Here is a 15,175-nt window from a genome sequence, read left to right on the forward strand (position 1 = left end):
CACAGCAGGTCAGGCAGGGTGGGAGGAAGGGGACTGAGAGATAAATAGGAAGATGAGGTGGGGGTGGGATGATGTAGCTGATGGGGGATGATGATGATGATGATAGGTCAGATAGAAGAGTTTAGCAGATAGGTGGGAAGGAAGATGTACAGGTAGGATAGTTCAAGGGAGCAGTTGGAGGCTTTGATCTGGAATCACGTGGGGGGAGAGAAGATGAGAAAACTTGTGAAGTTGATATTGATACCATGTGGTTGGAGGGTCCAAAGGTGAAAAATGAGGTGTTCTTCCTCCAGGTGCCAGGTGGTTTGGATTTGGCGGTGGAGGTGGTCCAGGACTTGTGTGTCCTTGGCAGAGTGGGAGGGGGAGCTGTAGTAGTCGGCCCAGAGATGTTCCCTGAAACATTCCGCAAGTTGGCATCCTGTCTCCCCAGCGTAGAGACCACAATGAAAGCAACGGACTCAGCAGATGAGTTGTTCAAATGTGCAAGAAAATCTCCACTGAAAGTGGAAGGATCCTTTGCAGCCTTGAACGGAGGTTTGGGGAGAGGGGGAGTTGGCCCCTGCAGCGGCATGGAGGATGGGTTGGTGGGAGCTGTGGACATAACGAGGGAGTCATGGTCGGAATGGTCTCTGAAGAATGCTGATAGGGGTGGAGAGGAAATAGATCTTCTGTGTTGGGGTCTGACTGTAGGTGGCAGAAATGACAGGGGATGATGCGCTGAATCCAGAGATTGGTGGAGTGGAAGGTGAGGACCACGGGTGGCTCTATCCTTGTTACAGTTAGAGGAGTGAGGTTCAAGGGCAGAGGTGCAGGAAGTGGTGGAGATGTGCTGGAGGGTATTGTTGATCACATGGGAAGGGAAATTGTAGTCCTTGAAATAGGAGGTCATCTGGGGTGTCCTGAGGTGGAATAGGTCCTCCTGGGAGCAGATATGGCAGAGGCAGAGGAATTGGGAGGAAGGAATAGCATTTTTATAAGAGGTGGGATGGGAGATGGTGTAGTCCAGGTAGCTGTGGGTGTCAATGGGTTTGAAGTAGTTGTCCGTGTTGAGTCAATCACTGAAGATAGAGACGGATATGACCAGGAAGGGGAAGGAGGTGTCCGAGATTGTCCAGGTGAACTTGAAGTCAGAGTGGAAGGTGTTCATGAAGTTGATGAACTGGTCAACCTCCTCATGGGAACAAGGTGGCGCCAATACAGTCATCAATGTAATGGAGGAAAAGGTGGGGAATAGTGCTGGTGTAGCTGCAGAAGATGGACTGTTCCACATACCTGACAAAAAGGCAGGCATAGCTGAGGCCCAAGTGGGTGCCCACGAATAGCCCTTTGGCCTAAAGGAAGAGGGAGGATTCAAAGGAGAAGTTATTGAGGGTTAGAACCTGTTCCGCCAATCGAATGAGTGTGTTGGTGCAGGGGTATGGTTGGGTCAGCGAGAGAGAAAGAAACAGAGGGCTAGGAGGCCTTCACCACGGCGGATGGAAGTTTACAGGGATTGGATGTCTATGGTGAAGATGAGACATTGGGGCTGGGGAAACAAGTCATGGAAGTGGTCGAGGGAATGGGTGGTGTCCATCTTCCTCCAAGCCACCCGACACCTGAAGGAAGAATGCCTCATCTTCCAATTCGGGACCCTCCAACCACATGACATCAATATGAATTTCAACTTCACCAGTTTCCTCATCTCCCTTCACCCCACCTCAACCAGATCCAACACTCTAACTCAGTACTGCCCTCTTGACTGTCCTACCTGTCCATCTTCCTTCCCACTTGTCCACTCTGTCCTCCCCTCCGATCTATTACTATCACCTTCCCCCCACCTGCATCTACTTACCACCTTCCTGCCTACATCACTCCCACCTTTCTTTTTACCTCTCAGTTCCGTTCGCCACCCCTCACATTCCTGATGAAGGGTTTATGCCCAAAACATTGATTTTCCTACTCTTTGAATACTGCCTGACCTGCTGTGCTTTTCCAGCATCATACTTTAAGACTCTGACTCTCCAACATCCTCACTTTCTTCTAGTCTGAACAAAGGAGACTCGTCACCAAGTTTTGAGCACCCATGGGTATTGCTGGGGCAAAAAAATTATTAAGGAGAAAGTGAGGTCTGCAGATGCTGGAGATCAGAGCTGGAAATGTGTTGCTGGAAAAGCGCAGCAGGTCAGGCAGCATCCAGGGAACAGGAGAATCGACGTTTCGGGCATAAGCCCGAAACGTCGATTCTCCTGTTCCCTGGGTGCTGCCTGACCTGCTGCGCTTTTCCAGCAACACATTTCCAGCAAAAAAAAATATTAATCTTTCTTATGTTTGGGATAAGATTGTTCAAAAAATTCTTGTATAGTGTGACACTGTTTGTGTCTTTTTCTTTCCTGTAACAAATGTTAAAGTTTGCTGGCTAAAGGTATGTTGGCTGTCTCTTCTGAATATGCTTACAGACTGAGCTTCACAATATACAAGAAAAATAAACCTAATGATCTATCAAGCCAGGGGTCACTCTGGGATCTGGCTCATGCAGTATTATCATCACCTGTGTTCATAACATGATTTTGAGATGATTAGTAATTAATGAATTAATACCCCTCATTACATGAAACCAAACAAATTGTGACAGATAGGATAGAAATTTAACTTCTTAGCCCATTAATTTAGTTATGCAACATAACTGCAAAGGGATCAAACTCTTCAATTCAAAGCAAGACACTTGGGACTTCCACAGTTTTGTTTCATTAAAGATAGACTTTGGTTAATGAGCAATTGGTATCATTTACAAGTTATTGATTATCCAGAGAAAAAAAGTCTGCTCAGTCTGCCTTTACTGAATGATGTAATAATGTTTTCCTGAAACAGTATAAGATGGTTTCTCTCCAAGAAGTGCAACTTTAAGCTTGAATAAAACAAATGTTGAAAGTAAACACAGTACAATAGGCAACATCCCAGATGAGAATGAACACGCCATACAAGATGATTAGGAAATTAAATGAAAACACATTTTTTCTAGATTGGATGTAATAGTTTACATGTTGTAATACATTAAAAAAACACAGCTTCTAGCAAACTTCTCCACGTGTTATTTCCCAAGCTACATTAATTTGATTAAATGGAACACTTATCAATACTATAATCTCCAAAAGTAACAGTAAATATATGTAAAATCAGAAACCATTGGTGGGAAACATATTTTTTCCCAACCTCTATTATGTAATTAATCAGGTTATTAGAAAACTTGGGCATTATTTAAACTAACACATAGAAATGCAACTTCTACATGTATAAGACCAAATTTTGGGTCAAAGAGTAGGGTGTAAGCTTTTTAACAAAGGACATTTCGGACAGATTGAGATTGTTCCTCCAAAGATGCCGCAAGATTATGAAAAGAGCCAAAAATATAAACATAGACACAAGGAGTTGAGCAGTCACCTTTCATCATGGTATACTATCCTAAGATTCTTTCAGATAGGTTTGCATCAGGTGCGATTGGATAAAAATACAAAGCATTTTGATTTTTTTGGCAAAAAGTCAGGGGGCAGCCTGTAAATGAGGTACATGAAAAACGAATACATTTTTGACCAAAATTCAGGATGGACTTTTTACACAGAATTTATCATTCAAATTGCTCCTGGAAAGATTCAATCTTTACACTTAAATGGAAAATAAATGTGTTCAAGAGTATAGTTAATCAACTTTATCACTGTGTCATGATGATGCAAAATATGCACTACTGATTTTTGAATTCCAATGTTCACTTTTATACCTGGGACTTGCATGAAATAAAATGGTTTTTAAAAAGACCAAAAAACACATGGATTTAAAATGGCCACCAGAGTTACCTGACTGCACAAATGGGCAAGTCAAGTTTTAGTATTGATTAGAAACAGACAGAAGAACTGAAATTAACATTTTAACAAAGACGGCATCACTTTTAATTGAGGACCATAAAGGAAAAAGACAGTTTTAAAACGGAGGATGGTAAAAGAAATGGCTGCACTTTAAAAAACAATTTGCTGGAACTCATTGTGTTTATACTGCAGCTAGACAAACAATAGGGGACATCAGAGAAGATAGATTGGCATTGGAGTGTGTGCGCTAAGTAAGTTTTGGCCAGCATCAGGTAGCTATCAATAGGTTTGTGTAATTGTGACCATTGGAAGATGCAGGGTTTCTCTCTATATCTATGAAGGCAAGAAATTTGAGCCTTAACACAGTCAGTTATTCTCTCCTACCATATGATATCAATTATTAGCTTTAACCAATGACTGATAAATTGAACAATTAATGTGTAAAACACATGACTTTGGCAAAGAAGAGAGAAACTGGAAGAACAAACTTCTTAGGAAGAAAAAATAATTTTTGTCTATACCTGTTGATCGATGCTATTGAACTGCTATTTGCCAGTAACTTTTCCTCTTTCTCCTATAACACTCATTTTTTTTGTCTACTTGTTGTGTATGTGCAGAGATTTTAAAGCTGTTAAGAGTTTTAATAGTGAAGTGGTACTTCAATTGCTGATCAATAGCAACCCTCAAGATATTGATAGTCAGGGATTCAGCAATGGTAATGTCAGTGAAAACATTGAACATTAAAAACATAATATAACTTAAGTGTTTTTTTGGCTGTAATGGATCTACATTGAATTAGTTGCCTGCTCTGAATTGTAGATTCATTGCTTTTGCATTATGGGGGAAGAGTTGTCAAATAAGCTGCCAATTCACAAATAGCTCATTTCATGTTACTGCAAAAAATCAATTTGATGAGATCCTAACATCTAAGATCCTAAGTGTTTTCAGTGACTGGTCTAACATGTCTGTCCATTCAATGGAGCAACATGTATCAGAGCAGCTGAGATATCTACTGGGGACAGTAATGTTTAACTACACTGTCTGAAGGTGTGCCAGCTGAGAGAAATGAGCTTCCAATGGTTTCAAAACCTCCTTCTCATAACAATAGGTGTCCCACCCCTGCTCTTCTCAATAAAATAGATTAGTCCTATTCTTTTGCAACTCCACTTCATTTTATCTTTGTATGAATTTGTGTTTATTCCAATATTTTAAAAATACTCCTCTTGATATGGCAATGGAAATGTGGAACGTAAATAGTAGCACAATATAAATTCTTTTCACATGCATTTTCACCACTATTTACTTGTGCCAACATGCACACTAGAATTCATAAATAATGAAACATTCACCGTCAACATCTAAACTACACACGTCAGATTTATTTTTAACTAAGGTCAACCTTAATTTGTAGAATTGAAATAAATATATCAACATCTAGTCACATACATTTTTCAAAATATCACTTTTCCTCTCCCAATCCCTTTCAATTGCTTGTACAACAACTGGGATCATAAACATCAATCAGGTTCATTAATTCAAAGAGTTGTTAATGACACCACAGGTTTTAAAGTTTAAATAATAGTGCGAAGGATTTTGCACAACTTTTATGAACAGTAAAATAGTTTATCCTTTTTCAATTGGAACCTAAATTGTCTTTCTTTGTTCAATGTTGCAGAATGGCAAGAACAATAAGCCATTTAAAGTCAAATGATGAGTGCAATCTGAATACTTCACAGTTCAAACAGATATCTGGATGTTTTGTTGCAAGTTACCAAACATTAAAGAGGATCAAAAACCAATGATTCCTTGAAATGGGTGATTAGCACAAATTTAATTATGTAGAAATTCAAAGATTCCCATGATAATTCTACTAAATCTCTGGTTAGGATAGATATGAAATATTATGCTGGGATGCGAAATATTGTAAAAACTGCAATGCTTGTAAGACTTTACTTTTGTCTCTTGCTCATGTGCAGGCAAATGCTCTGAACACCACACTAAGTAAAGTGACCCCAAGTTCATATTTATCTCTTCTTAACCCATTCCTTATTCATATTTCTGTGTTACATCTCATATCCTGCTTTGCAAACTTATAAGCACTTAAAAGATTACATTTTCTGGACTCAATTATGGAAAATGGAGGACAGAAAATTAGTAAATGGATGTGGAATGGAAAGGAAGTAAAGGCTAGAAATTAGAAAAGGAATTCAGCTGGGGTCAAGAATATGCAGATAAGAAGAAAGCAGATAACAGCATTCACTCGCAGGATGACAGTGAACAGGTATTGGAGAAAGATAATGTGGACAACTGTGTTGAAGGATCCAGACAAGTTAGAAAGACAAGGTTAGAAAAATTACTTGTCTCACAGGATTTGTTTTTAATAGGAGCTATTTTGCTACTGTGGCAAAAGTTGAAACTGGGTTGAGGTATGCAAACATGGAGTTTCAGAAAAGATGACAATAGATTTCAACCTTTAAGCATTTCAGAGATTGGACAGTAGTGTGAAAGAATAGTGGGGTTAAGTACTAGTTTTCACTATCCCTCATCATTGAATTATTTTGCTTGACAAACAAAGCAACTTTAACTGAACACCACCTTCTTTTCTCCATCGTCAAATTTTCTTTTCGGTTCTCTGTTTATAAAATCTAACTGTTTTTCTGTTCACAAGACAGCAAAAGCTTACCAACACAAAGGCTGAAGTGTTTATTGATTGCTGAGACATACTATAGATTAATTATTTACAATCTGGGAAGGAAGAAAATGAATCCTCATTCATCAGCATATTATCCACCCATAATTTCAATAAGTTTAAAAATATACATATTTAAATATCATTGTGGAAGAGAACTATGAATGCAATAACGATTCAAGAATAGGTCTTTCCATTGATTACATTGTATATCCATTTTTTAAATTTCAGATTATAACTGGAGCTTCTCACTGCACAAACCACTGGGTTTACCTGGCATATGCCACATTTCAGAATCCTTCCTCTTAGCTGTTGACCACTTCACTTCCTGTTCTTCAGGAGTCTTTGGTACATCCTGCAACCCTTGGTCTAAAATTAAAGTCACGAGTTAGTAAAGACCTTTAAAACAAATTAAAATATCTTTCATGTCATAAATTAATGAACACATCTTATTAACCATAATTTTATGACTAGCCCAATGCTATACGCTCATGAAATATCTGATTTGAACATAACTTTGGATGTGTTCACAACCATATGCATTGCTGGATAGAGAAATACTACAGTAGATTGCTATATGACAGCAAAAAGCTTATAAAAGACTGTCTATTGTTGAGTAGAAAAAAAAGTATGTAGTTTTTTTTTTAAGAATAGTACCACAGCTGGCAAGAGCTTTATATTTTTGAAAAAAAAACAATCTGCACAAGTTCTGCCAGTTGAAATTCTTCTGGATCTGGGCACACAGGTCCAAAGTTCCCAAAAAGTAGCAAAACAGGTGGCCAAGGTGATTAAGAAGGCATATGGCATACTTGCCTTCACTGGCCAGGGCACTGAGTACAAGAGTTCCATAAAAGCCTTGTTAGGCTGTTTTGGAGTACTGCATGCAGTTTTGGTCACCAGATTACCAGAAGGACGTGGAAGCTTTGGAGAGAGTGCAGAGAAAGTTCACCATGATGTTGCCTGGTCTCAAGGCCATTGGCTACAAGGAAAGGTTAAAAAGACTAGGATTATTTTCACTGGAAAGATGGCTGCTGGGAGAAGACCTGATAGAGGTCTACAAAATTATGAGTGGCATATATAGGGTGGATAGTCAGAGGGTCTTTCCCAGGTTTGAAGTTTCAATTACTAGGGGGTACAAATTCAAGGTGAGAGGGGGCAAGTTTAAGAGAAGAACAGCTCTTCTACGGAGGTGGCTGTTTGCAGGATCCAGAGGCTGTCGGTGATTGGAAAGAAGGAGTCTGAGTGAGGGAAATGAGGAGAAGACAGGGAGGTTGCATGTGGATTGGAGGTGGGAGAAAACGAGACTGTGAGGGATGGGTAGGGGAGAGTAGGGAAGCTACAAGGGTGGGGTCAGTGTAAAAGGGGAAACTGCTCAGAGATGACAGGGAGTGGAAGCCTGCAAGGGCCTGAGAAAGAGAGGAAGGCTGCATGGATTTGGGTAGGAGATAGTAGGATGCATGCAGACAGGGAGGTTGGATGGAGGAGATACATGAAGATGGTATGGGAAGGAGGCGGCTGCATGTTAGGGGTAGCAGGAGGAGAGAAGGAGGCTTCAGAGAAGGGAATGGGGGGAAGAAAGAGAGCTCTCAATCTATCAACAAAGGTACACTCATCGAACTGAAAACCAGTAAAACCTAAAACTATGACATAATGAATTACTTGCAAAATATTATGTAATCTCTATCTTCCAACTGCATTTGCACTTTTGGGGAACTGCTATTGTCAAATTTAATAATACCAACATCAATTGTAAAATTTAGGTCCGAGCTTGAGATCTGGTAGTAACTGCCTGCTTAAAACATTCCAGTTTTTGCAATGAAAGTGAGATTACTATCACCTCAAAGTGTGTTTTCCTGTGTAGGTACGTGTATTAGTTATCTTGAAAGAAAAGTTTCTATTACAAACTCGTGTAATTAATATACTGTGGCATCTTGGGAATCAATGCTTTCCTTGCATATTTTGGTTTTAAATTTAATGTAGAATTTATAATTATTGAGAATATTGACAAATTCCTCAATTTCTGCTTCTGTGTGACCCCATATGTAAACACTGACACAAAAGGTAAATATTACAATATGAATGCATGTTTATGAGAATGAGAAGGGAGCTTCAATAGACAAAAATCATAAAGTAGCCTTCACAAGATCAAAAGAGAAGCTGTTAAGGAAAAAATATATATTGGGTGCCCAATCACAGTTCTCCATTTAGTTTTATTTACATCTTTCAATGGCAAAGCAGCACTTTCTTAAAACTATGAATCTTAAAACTATGAAGTATTCAAATTCTACACACATTTGTGGAATAACCCCACCAATAAGTGTCAAACCCTTAATAACAGGAAACACAATACTGTGTTGCAGAGTTCACAGGCAGGACCCAGTTCGAGTGCAAGTGGAATTAATTATATCAGTTACTTGAATTTAAATCCATATCCACCTGCGGCTTTCTGGGTGCAAGAGATCAGTGGACATGCAACTTGAAACTCATATAACCAGGCTTTCTTGGATGCATGCCAAAGACTTTTATAATCTTGACATGGACCCATATGGCCATTTCATCATCATTCTTGGGTCAGATTCGTGGACTCACTCCCAAAGGGTTTTATAGGATCACCATCACTGTATGGATTGCACCAATTCCAGAAGGTTGCCCTCTCAGTAACTTCTCAAAGGCAACTGGTGTTAAGCCTGTCCATAGATACCTTAAAAAGACTATGATATGAGCAGAAAAAAATGGTAAGTGCAAGATGTGCCTGGTTTGGTGGAAAGATTCTCACCAGAAGGCTGAGCAAGTTGTCTTGTCATATCTTACCAAACGCGTTGTTTTAAATGCCATTTGAGTCCTCGCAGTGACAATCATCCTCTGTTTCTGCCTCATCTTATCAAGCGCTATTTATTTAGGGACTTGCTGCTCAGTAGGGTTCAACTATAGAATCAACTTCATTCAAAGTCTGCAAGCTGTGTTAGGCATCAGGACAGATGGCAGAGAAGGGTAAACTGGCATCACATTTCTCAGAGAATGACTCAGAAATCCTTATGGATGAGCGATGGCAAAGAAATGTGTCCTCTTCTTGGAGGACTGGTAGGGGAGTACACATTACCATGCCAGCCTGGTCGGAGATCACCACCCAGATCAGAGCCATCTCTAGAGCGAGGAGGACTGAGTAACAGTGCAGAAAGAAAGTCAATGACATTTTCCATTCCACTCCATGACACAAAGATAGGTGGAAGGACATGCAATGTTGAGGAAGCAAGGAGGCTGCAGAAGGATTTGGACAGGCCAGGAGAGTAGGCAAAGTAGTAGCAGATATCCTTGAGAAGGTGGTGGTAAGCTGGGATCTTGAACTGTCCCTTGACATTCAGTGGTGTTACCATCGCTGAATCACGCACTATCAACAGCCCTACGGTTACCATTGACCAGAATCTCAATTACTGGAAATGTGCCGCTGGAAAAGCGCAGCAGGTCAGGCAGCATCCAGGGAACAGGAGAATCGACGTTTCGGGCATAAGCCCTTCTTCAGGAATGAGGAAAGTTTGTCCAGCAGGCTAAGATAAAAGGTAGGGAGGAGGGACTTGGGGGAGGGGCGTCGGAAATGTGATAGGTGGAAAGAGGTCAAGGTGAGGGTGATAGGTCAGACTGGGGTGGGGGCGGAGAGGTCGGGAAGAAGATCTCAGGTTAGGAAGGCGGTGCTGAATTTGATGGATTTGACTGAGACAGGGTGGGGGGAGGGGAAATGAGGAAACTGGTGAAATCCGAGTTCATCCCTTGTGGTTGGAGGGTTCCTAGGTGGAAGATGAGGCGTTCGTCCTCCAACCGTCGTTTTGTTGTGGTCTGACGATGGAGGAGTCCAAAGACCTGCATATCCTTGGTGGAGTGGGAGGGGGAATTGAAATGTTGAGCTACAGGGTGGTTGGGTTGGTTGGTCCGGGTGTCCCAGAGGTGTTCTCTGAAACGCTCCGCAAGTAGCCGGCCTGTCTCCCCAATATAGAGGAGGCCACATCGGGTGCAGAGGATGCAATAGATGATATGTGTAGAGGTGCAGGTGAATCTGTGGCGGATATGGAAGTTTGCAGGTGAATCTGGGAAACCCGGACCAACCAACCCAACCACCCTGTAGCTCAACATTTCAATTCCCCCTCCCACTCCACCAAGGATATGCAGGTCTTTGGACTCCTCCATCGTCAGACCACAACTAAATGACGGTTGGAGGAAGAACACCTCATCTTCCACCTAGGAACCCTCCAACCCACAAGGGATGAACTCGGATTTCACCAGTTTCCTCATTTCCCCTCCCCCCACCCTGTCTCAGTCAAATCCATCAAATTCAGCACCGCCTTCCTAACCTGAGATCTTCTTCCCGACCTCTCCGCCCCCACCCCAGTCTGACCTATCACCCTCACCTTGACCTCTTTCCACCTATCACATTTCTGACGCCCCTCCCCCAAGTCCCTCCTCCCTACCTTTTAGCTTAGCCTGCTGGACAAACTTTCCTCATTCCTGAAGAAGGGCTTATGCCCGAAACGTCGATTCTCCTGTTCCCTGGATGCTGCCTGACCTGCTGCGCTTTTCCAGCGGCACATTTCCAGCTCTGATCTCCAGCATCTGCAGACCTCAGTTTCTCCTCAGAATCTCAACTGGACTTACCACATAAACACAATGGCTACCAGAGCAGGTTGGAAGCTAGGAACACTGCATGGAGTAACTCACTTTTTGACTCCCTATAAATTGTCCACCATCTAAAAAGGTGTGTGTTAGAATACTCCCCATTTGCCTGGATGTGTGCAGATCCAAAAACACTTAAGAAGCTTGACACCATCCAGGACAAAGTAGCCACTTGATTGGCACCACATCCGGAATCATTCACTTCCTCCACCACTGACGCTCTGTAGCAGCATTATGTACTATTTGAAATATGCACTGTAGAAATTGACCAAAAATTATTTGACAGCACCTTCCAAACTAACGTCCACTTCCATCAAGCAGGAAAATGGCAGGAGAACACCAACACCTTCAAGTTCCACCCCCACTTCACAATTCTGACTTGGAAACATATCGTAGTTTCTTCAGTGTCACTAGATCAAAATCCTGGAATTCCCTCCCTAATGGATATGGGTCAACCCACAGCAGGTGGACTGCAGCAATTCAAGATGGCAACTCACCATCACTTTCTCAAGGGCAACTAGGGACAGGCTATAAATGCTTGACAGCCAGCAAGGCCCAGATCCCAGTAAATAAAATACGTCTCTGCCCTGCTCCTCAAACCCAACCCAACTGTGCCACACCCTCTCCAAACCAAACCCAAATCGACTGTGCCCCACCTTCTGCATCTATGCTCTGCCCTCCCCAATTCTGCTCCACAAATTGACTGCATTCTGTATTTACTACAATAAAAGAGAATCAAATAAATTACCACATCAGTTTAAATCACAAGTATCCTGGATTAGTAACTTTATTCAAGTTAATTCAATACAAAATCAGCATTCGTTATATGACTATTGTTTCCAGCCAACAGACAAAACTCATGTTAAGTGCAGTGATCACAGAAACGCCTTTATCTGAAAGGTCATCTAAAAATGCTTTGGAATTATTTGGTTAATATGGTGAGTAATGGTGTGCCTTAACAACTGTCGCAACATGCTTTCATAGCAACTTGATAAAAGATACTTTTCTGTATTTATGGCAGCAAGATTTTTCTGATAAGTTTACCTTGTTAGCCTGTATATGACAGTGCTGTAGATTATCGCCCAAAGTGCATGTTTGTCTTTATATCGAAGGCATGATAACTAACATTTTCAAATTGATGTGTCATAAACACCTATTCTGCCACGTCATTAACTTTTAGATGATCAATACTGTAAGGATAACAAAATCATATAAATTGAAAGCGTTCAACTTCTAAATTATAGAAACAATAAATCAGAAAACATGTCATTTCAATTTTAAATTATCATTTCACATAAAGAAGAGATTAAAAATACAGCTTTCTTCCATGACCTTAATATTGTTATCAACCTATCATTTTGACAAACAAACCAGTACCAGGTGTAACATACACTCTGCTTCCAAACTCCCTAACCCTAATCCCTGTCCTAACTCACATCTGATAAGTGTACACTTCCCTTTTATACAGTGAGGGCAAAGTCTGGTTAAAAAAAAAATGCTGGAGCATTTCCAAATAATTTTCCAAAACTAGGTTTTTTTGGGGTACATACTCTAGAAGAAAAAATAAATAACATTGGACTACAGTACTGTTTCACTTTGTCTTGCCAGTAAAACTCTTTCAATTTGTTCTTCTACAACAGTCGCAGAAAACTTCTAACTCTGCAATTCAAAAATGCTGTTTTGGTATTCTCTATTCAGAAAGACTGGATATTATGCTAAACTTTAAAGCAATAAATGATTTTAACTCAGATTTAGAATCTTGCAATAGCTTAGTGATAACTTAGTGTCGAGATACAATTCTATGCAGAGAAAAGGTGTTTACCAAATGCCTGCAATAGTGTTCTTGCTTAATCTTATACAAGGTAGCCAAAGTCTGACATACAATAATATTCATTTTAATACAATCAGTGAGCTCTCAGATATTTTCGACAACACTAATGAAGTGATACCATCCATTTCACACTTGATTCTCGGCATTTTATCTGTACCTGTGTTACAATTGTTGTGTGCTACAAATCTTTTGCATGATCTTTGCTGTGGTTTCCAATACAAGACTTATTTGTGTACGTATCACAGCATGGATACAGTCTGTCCCTCTGCACTGGCTGATCCTCACTATACATTCACTGCAATAATAACAATTCAAAATTGATAACCATTAAAAATCATACTTTAAAGTATCAATATAAGATAAATAACTAAGCAAGATGCTGTATGTCTTCCTCAGCTACATTTCTGTTCTGCACATTACTGTTCCAATAACATTAGCAACATGAGGGACATTTTCACTCCTCAGTGCTGGGATTGGAATACTTTCAGTGAAAACTGCAAGTAGGCCGATCAATATGCAGTATGACAGAATTTAAAATTCGATTTGGACGTGAGTAGTGTTCTGGAATTGAACAAAGAAAATTATAGAGGACAGATTTGGCCCAAATAGATTGGGCAGGAAGGCTAAAAGGTAAGACAGCAGACAAGCAGTGACAATTGTTTAAGGAGCTACTCAATTTCTCACAAGGAAAATATCTTCTAGTGAGGAAGAAAGATGGTAAGGGAGGTAAAAAAACATCCATGGCTCAACAAAGAGGTCAAGGACAATATAAGATTAAAAACTAAGATATATTACATAGGGAAGCGGCAGGCTGGAAGACTGGAAAACGTTAAAACATACGCAAAGGGACACTAAAAAATTAATAAAAAGAACGGAGTTAATTACGGGAGAAAATTATCACAAAATATCAAGAAGGATAGTAAAAGCTTCATAGGCATATAAAAGGGAAGAGAATCGCTAAGGTAAATGTTGGTCCCTTGAAAGATGAAACTGGACAGTTAATAGTGGGGAACACTGAAATGGCAGAGATGTTGAATCAATACTTTGCCTCAGTTTTCACGTGGAGGACAATTGTACAATTCCTATTGGAACAGGTAAGTCAGAGACTATAGAAAGGATAGAACTTGGAACAATCAACATTGATAGGGAAAAGTATTAAACAAACTATTAGGATTGAGGGCAGACAAGTCCCCTGAGGCTGATGGCCTATTTCCTGTGACATTAAAGGAAGTAGTGGCAGAGGTCGTGGATCCATTGGTTACAATATTCCAAAATTCCCTGGACACAGGAAAGGTTCTAATGGGTGGGAAAAATGCTAATGTAACGCCCTTATTCAAAAAGGGAGAGAGGCAATATGTGGGAAATTATAGGCCAGTTAGTTTAACATCTGTTGTTGTGAAAGTGTTTGAGTTAATTATCAAGGAAGCAACATCAGGACGTTTGGAAAGTCAAAATGGCATCCATCAGAGACAGTGTGGTTTTATGAAGGGCAAGTTATGTTCGACTAATTTGCTGGAGTTATTCAATGATGTAACAAGCAAAGTATATATTAGGGATCCTGTGGATGTAATATATCTGGACTTCCGGAAGGTGTTCGATAAAGTGCTGCACGAAAGATTCATTCACAAGGTTGGATCATATGGGATTAGGGGTAATTTATTAAATTGGATAAGTGTCTGGCTGATGGACAGAAGACAGAGAGCTGGGATAAATGCATTTTTTTTCTGGATGGCAAGTAGTAACTAGGGTGGGTGCCACAGAGTTTGGTGCTTGGACCCCAGCTATTTAAAAACTACATTAACAACTTGGATACATGGATATAAGGCTGTATAGCCAAATTTGCAAACGACACAAAAACAGGCAGGACGGTAAATTGTAATGAGCAAATAACAACCTTACAAATGGATATAGATAAGTTAGGGGAATGAGCCAATTGGAGTTTAACGTAGATAAGTGTGAGGTCATGCATTTTGTTCGGAAAAGTCGGAAGGCAACCTATTATCTAAATGGGAAGAGACCTAGGGATGTTGCAGTTCAGAAGGATCCGGGTGTCCTCATTCATGATTCACAGAAAACTAGCATGCAGGTACAGCAGAAAATGGAGAAAGCGAATCGAATGTTGGCTTTTATAGTTGAAGAAATAGAATATAAAGGTAA

The 15,175-nt window shown here is 40.4% G+C and overlaps 1 protein-coding gene across 3 annotated transcripts in view; it reads right to left on the reverse strand.

Moving 5' to 3' along the window:
• Positions 1-15,175, reverse strand: part of zfpm1 (zinc finger protein, FOG family member 1) — a 272,580-nt gene that overhangs the window by 153,664 nt on the left and 103,741 nt on the right. For 2 of the 3 annotated variants that reach the window (XM_087995822.1, XM_087995824.1), the window contains exon 3: positions 6,799-6,894. The exons of the other annotated variant lie outside the window; for it this stretch is intronic. In XM_087995822.1, coding sequence (XP_087851948.1) covers positions 6,799-6,894 — 96 coding nt within the window. The remainder of the gene's footprint in view (positions 1-6,798; positions 6,895-15,175) is intronic. 3 annotated transcript variants of the gene reach the window in all.

This window comes from Chiloscyllium plagiosum, unplaced genomic scaffold, assembly GCF_037043375.1.
Source record: "Chiloscyllium plagiosum isolate Xiang-an unplaced genomic scaffold, Cpla_swu_hap1 HiC_scaffold_17, whole genome shotgun sequence".
Lineage (NCBI taxonomy): Eukaryota > Metazoa > Chordata > Chondrichthyes > Orectolobiformes > Hemiscylliidae > Chiloscyllium > Chiloscyllium plagiosum.